Consider the following 20,314-nt stretch of genomic DNA (forward strand, 5'->3'; position numbering starts at 1 on the left):
CAGGTTTAATAAGTGGGATTTCTTGCCTTATAAATGGGGTTGGGACCATCAGTTGTGTTGTGCAGAAGTCTGGTGGATACACAGCTGATAGTCCTACTGAATAGACTATTAGAATTTGTATTATGGCAAGAAAAAAAGCAGCTGAGTAAAGAAAAACGAGTGGCCATCATTACTTTAAGAAATGAAGGTCAGTCAGTCCGAAAAATTGGGAAAATTTTGAAAGTGTCCAAGTGCATTGGCAAAAACCATCAAGCGCTACAAAGAAACTGGCTCACATGAGGACCACCCCAGGAAAGGAAGACCAAGAGTCACCTCTGCTGCAGAGGATAAGTTCATCCGAGTCACCAGCCTCAGAAATCGCAGGTTAACAGCAGCTCAGATTAGAGACCAGGTCAATGCTACACAGAGTTTTAGCAGCAGACACATCTCTACAACAACTGTTAAGAGGAGACTTTGTGCAGCAGGCCTTCATGGTAAAATAGCTGCTAGGAAACAACTGCTAAGGACAGGCAACAAGCAGAAGAGACTTGTTTGGGCTAAAGAACACAAGGAATGGACATTAGACCAGTGGAAATCTGCTTTGGTCTGATGAGTCCAAATTTGAGATCTTTGGTTCCAACCACCATGTCTTTGTGTGACGCAGAAAAGGTGAACGGATGGACTCTACATGCCAGGTTCCCACCGTGAAGCATGGAGGAGGAGGTGTGATGGTGTGGGGGTGCTTTGCTGGTTACACTGTTGGGGATTTATTCAAAATTGAAGGCATACTGAACCAGCATGGCTACCACAGCATCTTGCAGCGGCATGCTATTCCATCCGGTTTGTGTTTAGTTGGACCATCATTTATTTTTCAACAGGACAATGACCTCAAACACACCTCCAGGCTGTGTAAGGGCTATTTGACCAAGAAGGAGAGTGATGGGGTGCTACGCCAGATGACCTGGCCTCCACAGTCACCAGACCTGAACCCAATCGAGCTGGACCGCAGAGTGAAGGCAAAAGGGCCAACAAGTGCTAAGCATCTCTGGGAACTCCTTCAAGACTGTTGGAAGACCATTTCCGGTGACTACCTCTTGAAGCTCATCAAGAGAATGCCAAGAGTGTGCAAAGCAGTAATCAAAGCAAAAGGTGGCTACTTTGAAGAACCTAGAATATAAGCCATATTTTCAGTTGTTTCACACTTTTTGTTAATTATATAATTCCACGTGTTAATTCATTGTTTTGATGCCTTCAGAGTGAATCTACAATTTTCATAGTCATGAAAATAAAGAAAACTCTTTGAATGAGAAGGTGTGTCCAAACTTTTGGCCTGTACCGTATACATGTACATGTATACAGTGTATTACATATTTACAATTTATTACAGTTTTGTGTTCTAAACTTGTATTCCAATAAATAGACATTATGTTCTATCTAAATATCTTCACTATTGCATCATAGAAATGATTAAATGTCTGATGTTCACATTGTACTACAATAAATTTTTCACTTAAATATAAGCAATATATGTGGGAGTCTGAGTCGGTGTAAGGGAAATTGAGGAGTCGGAGGTTTGGCTTACCGACTCCACAGCCCTGATTTTTACCATTAGGCATTTTGATCATTTAGGCCTAACCATAATCATGGTCTTTGTCGCCCTTAGCAACCAATCAGAAGCCTGCTTTCATTTCTTAAACTGCTCTGTTAAAATGAATGCCAAAGTCTAATTGGTTGCTATGGGTAACAGACCAATTTTACTGTTAGGCAGTTTTGATCATTGAGGCCTAAGCAGTGAAACTGGCAGTGTAACCCATAGCAACCAATCATAGCTTTACCTTCTTTACTAAAATCGGTACTAGAGGGAAAAAAAAAAAAAAAAGTAGAGTTGAGCTTTGGTTGGTATGGCAAACATGGACACTTTTACTGGCCAAGCCTCAATTATCAAAAACTGTCTGACATATCTTTGCTGCCCATAACAACTCAGCTTTCATTTTTCTAGAGCAGCTATGAAAATGAAATCCAAGCTCTGATAAGTTGCAATGGGCAACAAGGCCATTTTTACTGCTAAGGCCTCAATGACCAAAACTGTCTAAAAGTGGCCTTGTTGCCCATAGCAACCAATAAGATGTCAACTTTCATTTTTTCAGGGCAGCTTAAGAAATGAAAGCAGAGACCTAACTGGTTTCTATAGGCAACAAAGTTGATAGTTTTGATAAATGAGGCCCTGATATCCCCTGTATTATTGATTCATCAGACCGTCAACTTGTATGCAATGCTTCATCTCACAAAATACTTGTAGGACATCTGCCCAAACAGGGACGGACACACTATTGGGTCAACCTGTGCAGCTGCACGGGGTCCTAGGGTTAAGGGGTCCACAGTCACCTCCAAAGCAGCTCCCGTCACAGACACATAAAAGGAGCTCTTGGGAGGGCACAGGGCCCAAGTCAGATGGAGGGGAAAAAAGGCCCCTAGATAAAAAAAAAAAAAAAAAAAAAAAAAGAAGAGCTACCCATGTAGGACATCAATTCTCTTCTATATCTGAAAATAACTATAAAATACTATTGTGCCTTTTTAGAGGGGGTTCCCCCCCAAACACCTTTATAACTTGCCATACAATGTCAATGATTACAAAGGTTCAAAATTGGGAATACCACCGTCTCTGTTAGGTCATTTCTGATTCTAAGGGGATTGTCACAATAATAAAAAAAAATACATGGCATCTGTCAGAAATATATAGCACCTTCAATATATAGCATCCGGTCCACTAAAATATAGCCTCTGTACTATATATACATTGTGCAGTATGAAAATGATGGGTGCTAGATATGACAGCTATGTTCACATGGTCGATTCTTCTTCATACAATTATGGAAAAATCTGCTTATATTTGCAAGAGAATCCCTGCATGCAGATTAGCCCCGTTCATTAGGGCTTACCGAGTGTAGCTATCAAGACGGTGTCTGAAAAGGCGCCATGTGAACACACTTTGGCGCAAAAAAAATTTGCCACAAAATAAAAATTCTATTGTAGACAAAAAAAAATAAATAAAATTTCCTTTTCTGACAGAATAAGGGAAATCAAGTTTGATTTTGCCAATGTATAAAACACGTAGATATAGCATGTAACATGGGTTATGTCCCAACCACAGCAGTTGTAGGTTTCTTTTTATTTCCCCGCCTTGTTTTGGAGATTTCAGGTACGCGCATTTGTTATGAACTTTCTGGGAATGTTTTTTCCCGATAGGATGAAGTCCCAATTTTTGTCACAATAAAAAACAAAAATTGATTGGACTGACAATATGGTCAAATAGAGAATGTATATTCTATAGTTACATACGTTCTTCCATCAGTAAGGGGTCATCAATACTAGCCATGCAATGACATGGCAAGAGTATCTGTTCCTAGAAAGTCAGAAGCCAATAAAAACTTTTTGAATGTTTTTAATAACAGTCGAATGTATTAATGTATTTTCTGCATTTGGGCAATATCATGCACACAGCCATACTAGTTGTACTAGTTGTATTGTGCCCACAGCCCGCTATGGGCTCAATCTGTATCATGACCCTTTCATTTTCTAAGGTTGTCTTTGTCTTCATTAATTCCTAATGAATCTGTTAAAAAAAAAATAAAATAAAAATAATGACTGCAAGTTCCAGTGGATGCCAGTAGAAGCATTGCTTCTCGGGCGATGACTATGGTACCTCACAGAAGCACCAGACAACAGGTTAGGGGACCTACAGCCCTGTGTGCATTCACCATTTTCTCCTATATCGTCCATTTAAGTCTGGCTGCAGATGCACTGACATTTGGCCACTACAAGGGAAAATAACACTTGGTACAAAATATTATGCTAATAATCACATTGTTCATGGCTAAGCTTGCCATTCATTTTGGAAAAAATGACTTAAAAAAAAAAAAAAAAAAAAAAAAAAAAAAATGTTTCTCCAAGGATGGCCCAGTGGAGGAATGAGCAGGAGACTTTGGAATCCCATCTATGACCAGGCGCTGTCATTTAGCAGATGCAGAGCGGTTATTACAGCAATATTTGCTTTACTTTAGAGTATGTAATTAGTACTTTTCTTGCCTCTGGCAAATATATGTACGAATCTCCATAAGCAGCACTAAAATCCCATCAGCAGCATTTATTTCAAAACTACCAACAGCTGAATTGCCTTTGCACTCCTCAAAAAAAAAAAAAAAAAAAAAAAAATACAAAAAGGTAAAAACAGTCAAAACTGCACAATAAAAACTTTGAAATGATACAATTCCAAATCAAGCAGAGGACGAGGATGCTCAGCAAAGTCTTCTTCAGAGACAAAAAATAAAAACAGAAGAAAAACCCAAAGAGAAAAACAACTCTGCTCTTTTCTTTTCACGTTCCACGACTTTCCATAAACACCCCAAATCTTCACCCCGACTTAATTGGCCCCACAAAGCAGCCCATAGACATTAGAAGTTTGACCCCCAATTTTTTTTACCCAGTTTTCTTTTTTTAATTAGCTATTCTTAAAAGTGAATTGGTTGAATTTTTTTTTTTTTTTATTATTACGCCAATTGTCAGGTCAGTGGGGACACCAGCCATCCAAGAGAGGGCAGACTTTCTTCTGATATCTATGGTTAGCTACACATAGGCCTATCTGACAAAAAAAAAAAAAAATAATGGCCCCTGCGGACCCAAAACCTTGAAGACACTTTCTATTTCCATAAGAAAATTTTGGCTCTTACATGACGCAAACCGGCTGCTAATAATTAAAAAAAAATAAATCTATGAATATTTAGATACAGAAGGCATACCTGAAAAACCGATGTACCCTTTAACTTGTAAACATGAGTAATTTGTGTTTTTGTTTTCTTTTTTGTTATTTTTTTACCCAAGGGGGAAAACGAATTCAAAATACTGTAAATGTATCGGGAAAAAAATGCAGCAGAACAAAAACCTCTTCCTTCTTCTATTGTTTGGTCACATGTCAGGTCCCCAGTGATGGGTCAGACATGTTTTGTCCAACGGCAGCAAAATTTCTTGCCGATCACATTTCATGCGTTTCCCGCTCATAACATGAAGCTTTTCATTCAGGAAACTGATCAAATGGAAAAGTTTATATTTTCATTTCACGAAGTAACAAAATAGCTATTTTTTTCCCTTGCAAGCTCAGCTTAGGTTTCCAATTGTCTGTCTTTCTACAATAACGAGGGGGGAGGCAAAATTGTTTTGGCGCATCCAGGGAAGAGAGAGTGAGCAAAACCCAACACTGCACCAGCAGTTCCGTGTGCTACGCCCAGCGCTGCCACAAAGTACCGTTTCGCATCAGATAGTGGATGTTTTGTCTACACCATCTGCAAAAGAAAAAAAAAAGAAACAAGATGTATTGAGGGCAGTGAAAACTTCAGGTTAACCTCATCATTGCTGTTGCATGTTAGGCCAGTAGGTGTGATAGTTAGATGGGTAGCTACAGAAGAGAGCAAAATGTTAGGTGGTGGCCACCATCCCACCCATAAATAGAGGAGATGGGCACAAAGATTACATGTATAAATTACCACCTGGGTTAGAAAGTATTGCTGAATGGCTATTAGGGAACTCCAAAATCTCCAGGATGGAGGAGGCCCCAGAACATGGAAGGTGGGGGTCACAGAGAGAAATGTCATGCAGGAAAGAGGAAGGGGAATGGCAGACAGACACCAGGGTTACCCGAGAAAAGGGCTGCACAAGGGGTCTCAGAGAGGAAGGCTGCTCAATGGTGGTAAGAAGTTGCAAAGGGGCAGGATGCATTGTGGGGGGGGGAAGATGTGTGCAGAGAGGCCGAGTATAATGGCCACATGGGGGAAAAAAAAAGCATGAGCAAGGATAGTGGAGGAAAGTGCAGTGAGAGACCACAAAGGGGAGCACAGGATAAAAGGCCACACAAAAGTGCCATGTTTGGGGGTGGGGGGCAGAGAGATGGCCCGTGAGAGAAAAGCCGCACAAAAGGAGAGGGGCACAAAAAAGGCCACACACTAATACACAGGAGATTTTCGGTCTGTGGAATTGTGGATTGGGAATACACACCAGGTATGCGCTTCTGTGCACTCACTACAAGGGGCCTGAGGTTTAAACATTTTTATAGCCCATTTGGTGGATTTTAGTGGACTGACCTTGCTCCTAATTTCAGACTCCCCATCTGCCCTCGTTTCCCTGTCCTTTCTGACCGCAGGGAATTATGAGACACACCATTGATCTCAGGCTGGAAAACTGCACCCGATTTACCAAATTAGTGCTCAGCAATGGCAATAGGTTGTGTGCGTCTCCCTCCTGCAGTCACACAGTGTACAGACATGTTGTTTTGCTGTTACACCAGATCCTGCTTTGCAATAACCTCACATACCTCGGCCCACCACAAAACTGACTTTGGCAGCTGCAGACTGACATTCTATCATTGGACCGCCAGAGCTTTCCTGCTGCAGGACTCCAAACAGCAGACTCCTCTGTAGTCTAGTAAGTGGTGATTTCATTGGCCGGATTTACAAAGCAAAGCCAGAAAATAGACATTTTGAACATGTATTACGTCTGGCAGACATTCCTCTTCTGGGCCGTCTCCTCCCCGGGTATTTTTAGCTGAGCTATATTTGCAATGCTTACCACTCAGAGCATGCTCAGTCATACTCAGACACAGCGATTCCAGACGGTTATTGATATCAGGTTCGGTTGCTGGTATTGGAAAATCTGGAGATGGAGAAAAAAGAAAAAGAGACCCAATGTTTCAATTTTTAGAAATTCTGTCACACGATCAGTCCCTCGCAGACGAGGAATTTGCTATTACGAGGCCGGACCACAAAGCGCTAAATATAAAAAACAGGTGCATTATTAAATCATTAGGACAAAGATATTAAAAGGTGGAAAATCCAGAGATGAACTTGTCATTTAACGTTCTGGTAGAGAAAAGCAAGCAGTTTTGCCCAATTTTACAAATTTCTACCTGCTGCAAAGCAGTGACTCTCAGGGTATGCTGGGACCTGTAGTATTACAATAGCTGTAGAGTCACTGGTCTAATGTACCCTCAGAGTAGAGGGAAAAAAACAATCATTAGACAATATGCAAACTTCACACCAATTTATTCAGTCGTTACCATTTGCCCTAATAACACTAAGTTTAATATACATTAGAAGTAAAATTGTTGCAAAATTTGCATTGGTAGAAACCACATGAGGCAGGCACATTTTCTGCTGCAAAACCATTTTCCATTCACTTCAACACCATCAAAATCCACTAAGAAAAAATCTGCAACACAAATGGACATGCTGTATGTCATCTGCGTATAGTGCGAGTGCAACCTGTGTTGTAATGTGAGTATTATATGTATGTCACCTGTGTATAGTGTGCGTGCAGGCTGTGTGTTGTACTGTGAGTATACAGTGAGTATGGAAAGTATTCAGACCCCTTTAAATTTTTCACTCTGTTTCATTGCAGCCATTTGGTAAATTTAAAAAAGTTCATTTTTTTCTCATTAATGTACACTCTGCACCCCATATTGACTGAAAAAAAACAAATGTTGAAATTTTTTACAAATTTATCAAAAAAGAAAAACTGAAATATCACATGGTCATAAGTATTCAGACTCTTTGCTCAGACACTCATATTTAAGTCACATGCTGTCCATTTCCTTGTGATCCTCCTTGAGATGGTTCTACTCCTTCATTGGAGTCCAGCTGTGCTTAATTAAACTGATAGGACTTGATTTGTAAAGGTACACACCTGTCTATATAAGACCTCACAGTGCATGTCAGACCAAATGAGAATCATGAGGTCAAAGGAACTGGCCAAGGAGCTCAGAGACAATTGTGGCAAGGCACACATCTGGCCAAGGTTACAAAAGAATTTCTGCCATACTCAAGGCTACTAAGAGCACAGTGGCCTCCATAATCCTTAAATGGAAGAAGTTTGGGACCACCAGAAGTCTTCCTAGACCTGGCTGTCCAGCCAAACTGAGCAATCGTGGGAGAAGAGCCCCATGTTATTAGTTTTTTTTTTAAGCTGCTTTATACCTTAATTTGTTATTTTGACATTATGTTTATTTTTCGTTATTTTGTTTTTTGCATATGATCAATAAACTGATGAAGGTCCATATGGGACTGAAACGTCTATAGTCTTTGTACGGACTGACTGCAATAAAATTTTCTTTTGGATTATCCTATTAAGTTGTGCCAAGTTTCATTCTTATATATACTGGCTTAGGAACCTACTTGTGCACCACTTCACAACGGCTGCGCTACGTTCCACACCATACTACAATCTCCTCAGTGCCAGACATATGAAAACCCACATAGAGTTTGCTACAAAACACATGAAGGAATCCCAGACTATGAGAAATAAGATTCTTTGGTCTGATGAGACGAAGATCGAACTTTTTGGTGATAATTCTAAGCAGTATGTGTGGAGAAAACCAGGCACTGCTCATCACCTGCCAAATACAATCCCAACAGAGAAACATGGTGGTGGCAGAATCATGCTATGGGGGTGCTTTTCAGCTGCAGAGACAGGACGACTGGTTGCAATTGAAGGAAACATGAATGCGGCCAAGTGCAGAGATATCCTGGATGAAAACCTCTTCCAGAGTGCGCTGGACTTGGCGAAGGTTCACCTTCCAACAAGACAATGACCCTAAGCACACAGCTAAAACAACAAAGGAGTGGCTTTGGAACAACTCTGACCATTCTTGATTGTCCCAACCAGAGCACTGACCTAAAGCAAATTGAGCATCTCTGGAGAGACCTGAAAATGACTGTTCACCAATGTTGATCATCCAACCTGACGGAACTGGAGAGGATCTGCAAGGCAGAATGGCAGAGGATCCCCAAATCCAGATGTGAAAAACTTGTTGCATCATTCCCAAGAAGTCTCATGGCTGTACTAGCCCAAAAGGGTGTGTGTACTCAATACTGAGCAAAGGGTCTGAATACTTATGACCATGTGATTTCAGTTTTTCTTTCATAAATTTGCAAAAATCTCTACATTTGTTTTTTTTCAGTCAAGCTGGGGCGCAGAATGTACATTAACGAGAAAAAAAAAAAATAACTTTTTGAATTTACCAAATGGCTGCCATGGAACAAGAGTGAAAAATTAAAAGGGGTATGAACACTTTCCGTACCCACTGTAGATAAAATATAGATAGATAGATAGAGAGAGAGAGTATCTATTTTTTTAATGCTTGCTGAAAAATCTGCGACATGAAGATGGGATTTGCTAAAATCTATCCACATGCCTAGTACTGTGCAATTCTATTCCAGTTGGACAAACCCTCTAGAATATAGGAGGTTCTCTACCAAAGTGTATCTACAGAAGCCACCACTAGGGGGAGCTTCCCATAAATTCTGAATGTAATAAAACCGCATGCAATGAACTCCCTCTAGTGGTCACTGCTGGTAAGCAGAATTTTATCATTTCTCTCGGTCTATGGAGGCGATTTGGACCAGTGTATCAGAAAAATGCAAGACCTTAGATATTAAGCATGCAAAACGCTTACCTGGCTGTTGAAACATAAGCATTGTCTGTGGGGAGGTATGGACAGGCAGTGAGCGCGTTCTTTGCACGGAGCTGTGAGATCGACTTGGCATACTATTACTCCCACCAGGGTTGGCGAACCACAGATTCTATTGGGAAAACCAAGAAGGAACCATAACTGAGCAGATGGTACAAAAAGGGGTCAAGAACACTGCACAAAAAGGCACCATGCCCAGTCCCTGGCACATGTGTGGCAACCAATGGGCAGCGCTGCCATCAGAGCATTACTGCCCTTAGTGGGCCCCCTCTTGTGATTCTGCTCACAGGGCCCCAGAGTATAACAATATACTGTGACCCGCCATCGGCGGCACACATCTCAACTCAGGGAGATTTCCTAGTGCTGCACAGCCATCAAAACAAGATGGTCGTGCATCTCCAGGGCTCCCTCCACCTCTCCTGTGACGTGCTGGTGACGCATAATGATAAATTGGGAGTGGAGAACAGCAAATGATAATGAACAGAGTGGAGGGCATCAAATCATGATAAATTAAGGGTGGGCAAGCAGTTGATAATGAATGTAGGGTGGGGATTGGAGAGAGAGGTCATGACAATGAATTTGGACTGAGGGGGGTATGTAAATATAATGAATTGGGGATGAGGTACAGAATAGGGGATGTTGAGGATGCAGAGTCTGGTAACCGGTAATTAACTGGGGAAAGAGTACAGGGACTAATTAATTGATATATCTATTGGGTGGGAAAGTGGCTATGTATAGTTAGTGGGGGCACAGTGGTGGATTATAATTTATATTTGGAATCGTGGGCTGCATAATAACTAATTATAAATTAACGGTGGGTGCACGTCTTTATTCAGCTGCATACTGTAGAAATTAGGGAAATTTGCTCTGGAAGCGGTGCTCTAGAAAACTCATTTTTGCAGTTATGAGTCCTGGCTGGAAGAAGTGATGGCAGTCTGCGCTGGGTGAAGAAGAAAAGGAAAGATTAATTACTTCAGCTAGAGACGTCACCAGCAAGTCAGTTTATTACCCGTACACTTAGACTGTACACTATATACGGGACTACTGTGCATAATGTCACTGGCCATTACTGTATTACCTGTACACTAACACTATAACACTATATACAGAGCTCCTGTGTATAAGGTCACTGGTGATCTCTGCATTACCTGTACATGGACACTATATACAGAGCTCTTATGTATAATGTCACTGGTTATCACTATATCACCTGTACACTATATACAGAGATCCTGTGTATAATGTCACTTGTGATCACTATTACCTGTACACTGACACTATATACAGATCTCGTGTATAATGTCACTGATGATCACTGTATTATCTGTCGCTATACACTGTATACTATATACAGAGCTCATGTGTATTGTGGTAATATTAGCATTGTGGGTTTTTTTTTTTTAATAACCATCAGTATTGTAGTATTTGGTCACTATGTAGTGGTAATATGTTGTCTGGTCATGGTACGGCGGTATTTGTTCCTTGCATGTGGCATTATTGGTAATTAAAAAAAAAAAAATGTATGTGACTCATTCCCTTTTTTTTTTTTTAAACCAGTTATTTTTATTTAGGTTTCAAAAGATTTTAAACAATAAACAGTGGATATCAATATACATGTAACAATTCACATATCTTGTAGTAATACAATCAAAGCTATCCCCCCCTCCCCCCTCCCCCAATACTCCTTATGCCGGGTATACTTGAGAGTCTTAGCAATCATATCACCGCCATCCAGGCGGAGACTCATTCCCTTAAAGAAAAAAAAAATATACCTAAAAGAGAGTGTTGGCTATTTTAACAAATGTTTAATAGAGTAGAGTAGAGTAGAGTAGAGTAGGGCCCGGCCAAAAGAGTCTACCTTGTCGTGGGTGTGACTTAAAAAATCTTTTGGCTAAAACAAAAGCTGCTGGCTATGTATGTGTGATTGGTGAGAACATGGTGCAGATGTGGAGTTTTTCCAAGAGTGGACGGTGGAGGAGCTGGGAGTCAGGGGGGTCCGAAAATATTGCCAGTATGGGGCCCCCGAAATTATGGGTAAATCCATGAAGAGCACACTACAGTCAAGTATGTTCTAGCTTGAAATGGCTGATAACAGAAGACAAACTGCAATATAGAATTTAATTAAAGCCCAACAGGTCATGTAGAGTGCTACATAATAAACGGGCATTATAGGTAACGAACAGTATGGGATATAACTAACAGGGAGTTTAATTATTGCATCTTACAAATCTAGGCTTCATAATGCCGATCCTAATTTTTCCAGGCAACACCTCTGGACCAACGTGTATCCCAGAAATAGATTTATTATAAAGCCTTCTCTTCCTCCACATCTGTAGTTAGAAGGAGCTTTTGGCCAAATATGTTTTCTTAAAGGGCCAGCACCACTATAATGACAAAAGCCATACTTCCCACCTAAAAGTACATTTTTTTTTTTCAGCTGGAGCGGTTTTTTGCACCTGGTCCACTCCTGGTTCCAGAGTTTAAAATCTCTTTGCGGCCCCTTTGGTACCCCCCTCTGCAGGGAATACAGGAAATGCCTGCAATCTGTTCTCACTACATTTTTTTTTTTTTATTTCCTTAAAAGGATCCAGACATGTGGAAAAAATAGAACATGGTTAAGTAATCATGTGTCCGGGAGGGCCGGCTCCTACTTATTTTATCGTGGCGTCGTAGTGTTTGTAATTTAGGTTCCAAAACATGAGAAAAAAAAAAAAAAAAAAGGACACTGATGTGACAAAAATAAATACATTGAAAAATAACTGAATATTTGGGGGGGGGTTGGAGGCGGGAAGGTTGGGATGGTTAGCTCCATTCTATACATCGCTGAAGTAGCTATAAGGAGGGGTCACGTCCGGCCCAATGTCCTCCTGCCATAATATGCAAATTTCCTAGGAGCATTGCATGGCTTATAAGCCTCCTCACACTGATAAGTGAGAAACGTCACCCCTTAGATGTCCTGCCATAAGACACCAGTATAAGTAGTCCGTGGTAGGTTGAGGCAGTTTTGCAGATTTTGCATTGAAGCCCATGAACATAAAGTTACATCTCTGCCTCCAAGAATATTTTGCACCAAGAGCAGCGACTCTTTAGGGCCCCGTAGTTGTTGTACAGGTAGACTGCAGCAAAGACTTAGCTTCCTACCAATATAAAACGCCAATAGTCCGGCATCTTATGATGCAGACATAGTTGTTTTTATTATGGCAATATCAAGAAAATAGAGCTGGAATCAGTTCTTTTGGTCCCACACCAAGTAATGCAGCCCTCCAAAGATTTCCCCTTTAGGACATGAATTCGAATATTCTGGTGCACCAACCTGTCTCCCCTGCTTCAGCATTGCAGGATTGTTGGACGTTGTTCGCTGCGTCGCCCCCAGGAGGCTGCTTGGACCCAGCAAACCAAGCCGTGTGCTGGGTAGGTTCCGGGAGGGGAGCTGAAACTGCCGGGGGTTTCTTCTTGCTATTGCTGCGCCCACAGATCCAGCTGTGGGCAACGAGTTGGACTGTCCAAACCCTCGGCTGCCAATGAAGACGTCAACGCTGGTTCTGGTGACGGTGACATTTAGAGATTTACAACAAAATCCACACAAGAAAACAAACTTACATTAGTTTTAGAAAATGTAGCCCCAGATGCAACACTGGTTAATTTATGTAAATTAGCTCTCTTCTAGAAGGAAAATGTCTATTGACACCTATAGGTGGCCCTATAGAACAGATCTGTATTTTCTGCAGATAACTTCCTATTCCAGCTACTCCTCAGCGAGTAGAGACTAGGGCTCCTTTCTTGCAATCATATGCAATGTTACAGTTCCTTATCGTAGTTGGGTCTTATTTCTGTTCATACTGAGCCTCCTTGTGCATGGAAATAAAGCAAGGACTAGAGGGCCACCATCACAGCAGAACGCCAGAAGGAGTTAGCTGAGGGTCTGTGCACAATTGGGTGTCCAAACACTGCAATGGCTGCCATTATCATGCAACAACTAGATGGATGCAACATTAAAGGGGTATAATGAAATTAGAAAAACTCATTTTCTCCAAAAACTGCGCCATATATGCCTACAAAATTGTGCCTGGTATTGTAGCTCAGCTCTCAAAGTGAATGGTGCACAGCTGCGACCACACGCAACCTGCAGATCCGGGTGGCTCTGCGTTTTGAAAGAAAGCAGTGAAAAATGAGGAAGAATGACCTCATGGAGATCAACATCCAACACTGCGGAGACACCATCACATGTTTCTCATGTTTTACATATTTCCCATAAGGGATGGGGGCTTTGCTCTAGAATCACTGCGTTCAGAAACATGTGATGTGTCTCCGCAGTGTTGGATGTTGATCTCCATGAGGTCAATCATCCTCATTTTTCACAGTCTTCTACTAGGCATTGCTCCTACTAGCCAGTTTCCTACTCCACACTGATGAGGGGCAATACCCCGAAACAGCTGTCAGTGGATGGATACCATGTTTTGGCATAGGTGGTTTCCTTCATTGGAGACTGCCCTTCCCGTGGTTGTTCCTTCCCGGGGAAAGACCTGGCTAGTCATTGCTTGCTTTGAGAAACATGTGATGGTGTCTCCGCGGCTTGTGTTTTGCATATTTTAAAAGAAAGCAGGCATATTCGTTTAAATCCTGAAAACACCACTTTTTAAAAGGGGGATGTATGAAGCTAGAAAAACATGGCTGCTTTCTTTCAGAAAGAGCGCCACCCATGTCTCTACAGGTTGTGTGCGGCATTGTGCAGCCTGTGTAAAACACTGGCCCCATGGAGCTCATCCCCAATGCACAACCTGCGGATAGGATTGGCGCAGCTTCTGGGCGTTAAACAACGACAGATCCCACATATGGAGATTCAAGAACAGCGATTTGAATTTTAGGAGTTCTTCCCTTTTACAAAGAAAAAGGGATGGAGATTTACATTCCCTGTGTTATGCAGCTGAAATTTCAATGACTTGCTGCTGCAGCCTGGGGGAGATGAGGAAACCCCCTCATCCTTTTCCTAAAATAATACATCAGTGTCATAAATTTTAATTGAAGTGATCAAAGTGAAAAGGATTGGAGGTTTTTCCAGCGCAGAACTTCCCAATCCCAGACCTGCAGATCGCTGGCAGCGCTCTAATGTATGCACAGGAATTTTTACTGCAAAGGACAAAAAAAAAAAAAAGAAAGAAAGAAAAAACCCCATAGCCTGCAGACAGAGATGGGTTTCCCAACAAGCTGATGAAACGCAGTCACTAAGGTAACTAGCACACGGGGGATCTGAACCCAACCTACTTTCTCTGCTGCCGGTACCCAGCAACATCCAAGAGGGTTTTCCGTGGAAAAGACCTGTATAGCTTCTGTACTTGCTGTTTCCATGACAACAGTCTCTTCTTCTGTGTCTCCGTAAAGGCCTGCGCAAATACATCATTTTATCGGACTGCACCAGAATAAAGCACTATGCAATAGAAAGCATCTGCCACATTGTATTTGTGTAGCAGAAGTCTGTTACAATGTTTGCAACACATAAAATCCCGCAAATATGTACAAAAATTGCACTGCAGATCTAGCTAGGACAAGCTCGGCTACTTCAGGCAGGATAGTCCTATAGGCAAAATCTAATGAAGCAGCCTCCTTCCCTAAAACAAGAATTTCTGGATACTTTCAAGAGTAGCATTATACCCTACATTACTAGTGAGGTCATCCGTGGTTCAGAGACGTCCGCAGGGACCACCCACCTTCCCAGCTGCCTGCAAAGTAGCGCACGAGCGTTGTGCGGGTGCCATTTGCCGCCATCATTTGCATCCCCCCTTACATATTCTTAGTTTGTGGTATCTGGTGGAACTTCTTGCACCAAAATTTTCAAAATGACACGGCAAAAAAATAAATCCAGGCTGCACGATCACGTTTAGCAAATATTATGCACACTTTTTAAAATGGTCACAAATCATGAAAATCAACCGAAAACATCAGGATTTAGAAGGAAAAAAAAGCACACAGTAGTTAGCAGAGGAAAGAGAAAAATAAAGAGCAAAAACAAAAAAACAAACAATTGAGTAGAAAATGGACCTCAAAATAGGCACAGCCTAAAAGAAGAATTTGATGAAAAACAAAAAAATAAATAAACACAGAAAGTAGAAAAAAATACAGACACGAATGCAATAGTTAAATCAGGACCTGCGTATGTGTGTGTTGGTATCACCACCATTACCTGGATCACCAAGACCGTGGTCAGCACCCATATACGGGGAGGGGGATGCACCGTGGCCAGCACCCACATACGGGGAGCGGTGTGCACCGTGGCCAGCACCCATATACGGGGAGGGGGATGCACCGGGCCAGCACCCATATACGGGGGGCACCATCTCAAGCACCCATATAATCCAAAGAAAAGGGGCTCTGAAGAGCCCTACGTGATTGGAGACTGGAAAGATAGATAGGGGATAACCTGAAAATGCCCCTTTAAGTGTCACTTACTTCATGAATAAGGCATTTGTCAATCAGCTGCAAATACGAACTGATGTTCTCTTCATCTGGTCTGGACACCAGGAGCTGAGTACAAACTGGAATAAAAAAAAAACAAAACAAAAAAAAAAAAAAAACACAATAAAGTTGATAATACATGGCGACCGGTCAATAAAATGAGAAAAAATAAATGTGGCTGATATTCACGTTTCTCCGGGGGAGACCATGCTCAATCTACTATTGCTACCAGCAAGGTACAAAATTACAGGATTCTTCCAAAAACAGCACCACACCTGCCCTTTGGTTGTGTCTGGTATTGCAGCTCAGCTGAAGCAAATGGGGTTAAACTGCAATACCACATTCAATCTGTAGACAGAAGTGATGCCATTTTTTTGGGAGAAAAAATAGTATCGACTTTCTTGGAAAGTCATTCATTGAAACCCTTTTAAAGTTGATCCTTCTAGGTTTGCATTGCTTACCTTTACCCATTACCCTTGTGAACTGTCCTGGAAGATCCCCTTCAGGTAAAGGGACACCCCCACTCTCGCCCTCCAGGTTGCCCATATGGTGCTGCTGAATCCCCCCAGAAGCAGAGTCTTTGCTTTCTGATCCTTGACCCTCAATGCCTAGTAATGAAGACGGAGGGTCCGACTCCCGGCTGTGGTCTTCAGCAGTGGAGTTTTGTGCGGAGTAGGCTTTGATGGGGGTGAGAATCATCTGGTGCAGCTCTTGGAGCGGCCCCCGCAGGTTGCCCCCTTCTAAGATGTCCTGTGCAATGTAGGAATGATGCTGATGAGATACATGGACGCCCGCTACCACAATCAACACAGAAGACACTTGATCACCACCTTGGAGGGATCTTGGACCGGTGGAAACTCTTACCAGCGAGTCCCCTAGGAACACTTACCCTTTCCAATGACTTCAGCAGAACGTGCCGCTCTTTCAGCTTCTGGATACTGATAACTATTTTGTGCCTTGCACCTTTTGTAACATTCTGAAATAATGGGAACAAACAATAAACATACATTTCTTTTTTTTTATAAAAATCTCAAAAACCCAAAACCCCGAAAACATACAAGTCTGCCTGTGATAGGACTAGCTCCATGCCCACCACCCAGAATGAAAAAACCTAAGAGGCCAACCAGTTTTTCTGCACCAGTGATTTCCATTCCGGACCCAGCAAGAAGTCATCACATGCAGCTCTACACGACCTGGGATTCCTCAGCTGTTGCAAAACTACAACTCTCAGCATGTCCTGACAAGTTTATCACAGAAATAGAATTAAAACAAATCTTGGCGTACCTGAGCCTCCAGCTGACACTCATTGAGGGACATCATCTCCTCATAGGTCATCTGAGAAAACAGGGCTGCGTACTTGTGCAAACGAAGACTTTTGAGCCACGCGGGCACATCTGCAAGACAAGTGTTTGGTGGAACTCAATGCAAATCAGCCAACAAAAAGGATTCCCACACAAATCTGCTATATCATTAGATTCTACACATTAGAAAGATCTTAGACCCAATAAGGCTGGAGTACTTACTATGAAAAGGAAAAGCTGACTGCATTATACAGAAACTGAAATCAGCTTGTTAGGAGTCAAATCAAATGAGCTCATGAGTCCAAGGATTTTTAGTCTTCGCCCCCAGCCTGACAGCTACAGCTTGCACTCAGCAGTGTGAGATTTCAGTAGCAGCATTAGGATTGAGGAACATTGAGGATCTGTCAATCAGAAGGGTGGGGGGGTTTTAGCAGCAGAAAGGAGGCAGAACACTGTGGGACTGTCAATCAGACCAGGTAGGTGGAGATTCAGCAGCAGCAGGAAGGTGGGACATTGAGGGGCTGTCAATTAGACCAGGTAGATGGATTTCAGCAGCGGAGAGGCAGAACACTGAATGGTTGTCAATCAGACCAGGTAGGTGGAGTTTCAACCGTAGCAGGGAGGCAGAACACTGAGATGAGTGGCTCTCAATTAGCCAAAGTACTGTAGATGGAGATTCAGCAGCCACAGTAGCAGTGAGGATGAACACTGAGGAGCTGACAAATCAATCTAAGTGGATTGAAATATAATTATACAGCCACTCTCATATAGACATTCATAATAAGTACACTAGCCTCATCAGATCAGATATCCATTTACTAATGAATGCAGTTTTTTTTGTGAAATCTGGTGATAAATCTATCAGGATTCTTATTTGCAGAGTCCATCATATTTAATACCAAAAAAGTTAGGGAAGCATTTGGTTCTAATTCTTCCAATTCTGTCAAAATGGCAGACACTTTGACAGAATCAGAAAGATCCTATTGTAAGACAATGGGGCTCATTGGACATTGTTTGTATTTGTCATGCAACGGACACAACACCGCAGACGACAATGGCGACCAACACACCTCATCGACTTATACAGGCGTTTGTGTGGAATTCTGCAAGTCTACAATAGAGGCTCTGATTTCCCAGCAGCCGTATTATGTAGTAATGAAGAGTGTGTGTATATTTCCTATTGTTTATGTTCTGCATCGAGGACATTGTTACATGGCCTAAAATTATTCAATATGTAAAGAACCCCAAAATGATGAATATACTGAAGCAATGTGACCCGAAGACAGACAGAAGGAGACATGCAGCATGTGAGGACAGAGGAGTCTGGTGCCGGGAGCGGACCCTTGGGTGTGAGAACTTATGTGCCCAGAGGGGCCAGGATTGTTCGTTCCACTTTTTTAGATTCAGAAAAGTGATTCACAGTATGGGGGGGGGGGGGGGGGGACATATAGCAGAAATAAAAAGATCACAAAATAAAAAAAATTGCACATTCTCCTGATTAATAAGAAATATTTGTGTTTCAGCCATTTTCCCCCCCTTTCTTTCAGCAGACGTCCTCGTGCGCCCCTCCGCTGGCTTCAAGCATTCTGGAAGCGTTCGATAGCAGTAAATGTACCACTTGCAGCTAGAACCCATTAGTTTAATTGTCGGATTGCAAACGGCACAACTTCACCCAGCTGCCAGGGGATTTTTTTCACAGCACGCATGGCTCCTCCTCAGAGTCTACCCCACAACCACTTGCAGCTCGGGTCATTCCTGGGGCATGAAGTCTCGCAGCTGTCAATAAGGAATATCTGAGACCCAACAAATGTGACCTCTCGGATAAAACGCAAGGATTAAAGATGCTGCACACATGGAAGGATAGACAAATCTGTACCCGGGGCGGAGCGCCTGGCAGGAGCCGTGCAAATTCTGTCAAGTCTTTCAGTGGAAATTGCGCATGGCCATCAGTGTCGCTTCAACAGCAAATTACTATGTTGCTACCAAGCTGGTATTTTTAAGGCGCCCATCTGAAGCAATACAGGACAAAAAAAATACCATAGCCTTAACTTGCAATGGCCGAAGCATGGGTGAAACGATCCATGCGGGAGGAGAGCAGCCAACGCCAGAGCCCATTTCAGCTGGATCTGAGGACGCACATTCAGCTCACCAACTCCCTGCACCGCAATACACGCTGCCGGACAACCAGAGGCCACCAGCATGTGAGTCACGTGCAGGGCGCATGTCAGCCACGTCATGCGCAGTCCATAGCTGGCATGCCGAACACAGCTGCAGGCTATAGAAGAGTGGAGGAAGGTGAAAGCAATCGTTTTTTTCTTCATGTATCCGAAAAGAGAGGTAGAACGGACATTATAACAGAAAGGGGCCTAGGACGGGGGGGGGGGGGGCACATTATTACAGAAATGGGCCCAGGACGGGGGGGGGGGGGGCACATTATTACAGAAGGGGGCCCAGGATGGGGGGGCACACATTATTACAGAAAAGGGCCCAGGATAGGGGGATGAGCATTATTACAGAAGGTGGCCCAGGACAGGAGGGCACATTATTAAAGAAGGGGGCCCAGGACAGAGGGGTGAACATTATTACACAAAGGGGCCCAGGACAGAGGGGTGAACATTATTACAGAAAGTGGCCCAGGACGGAGGGGTGAACATCATTACAGAAAGTGGCCCAGGACAGGGAAGGGGGGGGGTGTGAACATCATTATAGAAAAGGGTCCAGGACAGGGGGGGGGGGGTGAACATCATTATAGAAAAGGGTCCAGGACAGGGGGGGGGGGGGGGTGTACATTATTATAGAAAGGGGCCCAGGACAGGGAAGGGGGGGGGGGTGTACATTATTATAGAAAGGGGCCCAGGACAGGGAAGGGGGGGGTTAACATTATTACAGAATGGAGCCCAGGACAGGGGGCAAACATCATTACAGAAAGGGGGCCAGGACGGGGGTGGGGGGTGAACCTTACTACAGAAAGGGGCCCAGGATGGGGGGGGGGGTGAACATTATTATATAAAAGGGCCAAGGACGGGGGGGAAGGGGTGGACATTATTACAGAAAGAGGACCAGGGGGGGAAGG

The 20,314-nt window shown here is 42.8% G+C and overlaps 1 protein-coding gene across 3 annotated transcripts in view; it reads right to left on the reverse strand.

Moving 5' to 3' along the window:
- Positions 1-3,405: 3,405 nt before the first annotated feature.
- Positions 3,406-20,314, reverse strand: part of SAMD4A (sterile alpha motif domain containing 4A) — a 110,022-nt gene continuing 93,113 nt past the window's right edge. For all 3 annotated transcript variants that reach the window (XM_073577938.1, XM_073577937.1, XM_073577936.1), the window contains 9 exons: positions 17,225-17,334; positions 16,830-16,916; positions 16,402-16,690; positions 15,935-16,020; positions 14,753-14,871; positions 12,804-13,032; positions 9,476-9,602; positions 6,595-6,678; positions 3,406-5,315 (listed from right to left, as the gene is read on the reverse strand). In XM_073577938.1, coding sequence (XP_073434039.1) covers positions 5,287-5,315; positions 6,595-6,678; positions 9,476-9,602; positions 12,804-13,032; positions 14,753-14,871; positions 15,935-16,020; positions 16,402-16,690; positions 16,830-16,916; positions 17,225-17,334 — 1,160 coding nt within the window. In that variant the 3' untranslated portion in view covers positions 3,406-5,286. The remainder of the gene's footprint in view (positions 5,316-6,594; positions 6,679-9,475; positions 9,603-12,803; positions 13,033-14,752; positions 14,872-15,934; positions 16,021-16,401; positions 16,691-16,829; positions 16,917-17,224; positions 17,335-20,314) is intronic.

The sequence above is a fragment of the Dendrobates tinctorius genome, unplaced genomic scaffold (assembly GCF_039654945.1).
Source record: "Dendrobates tinctorius isolate UK_male_01 unplaced genomic scaffold, ASM3965494v1 ptg000058l, whole genome shotgun sequence".
Lineage (NCBI taxonomy): Eukaryota > Metazoa > Chordata > Amphibia > Anura > Dendrobatidae > Dendrobates > Dendrobates tinctorius.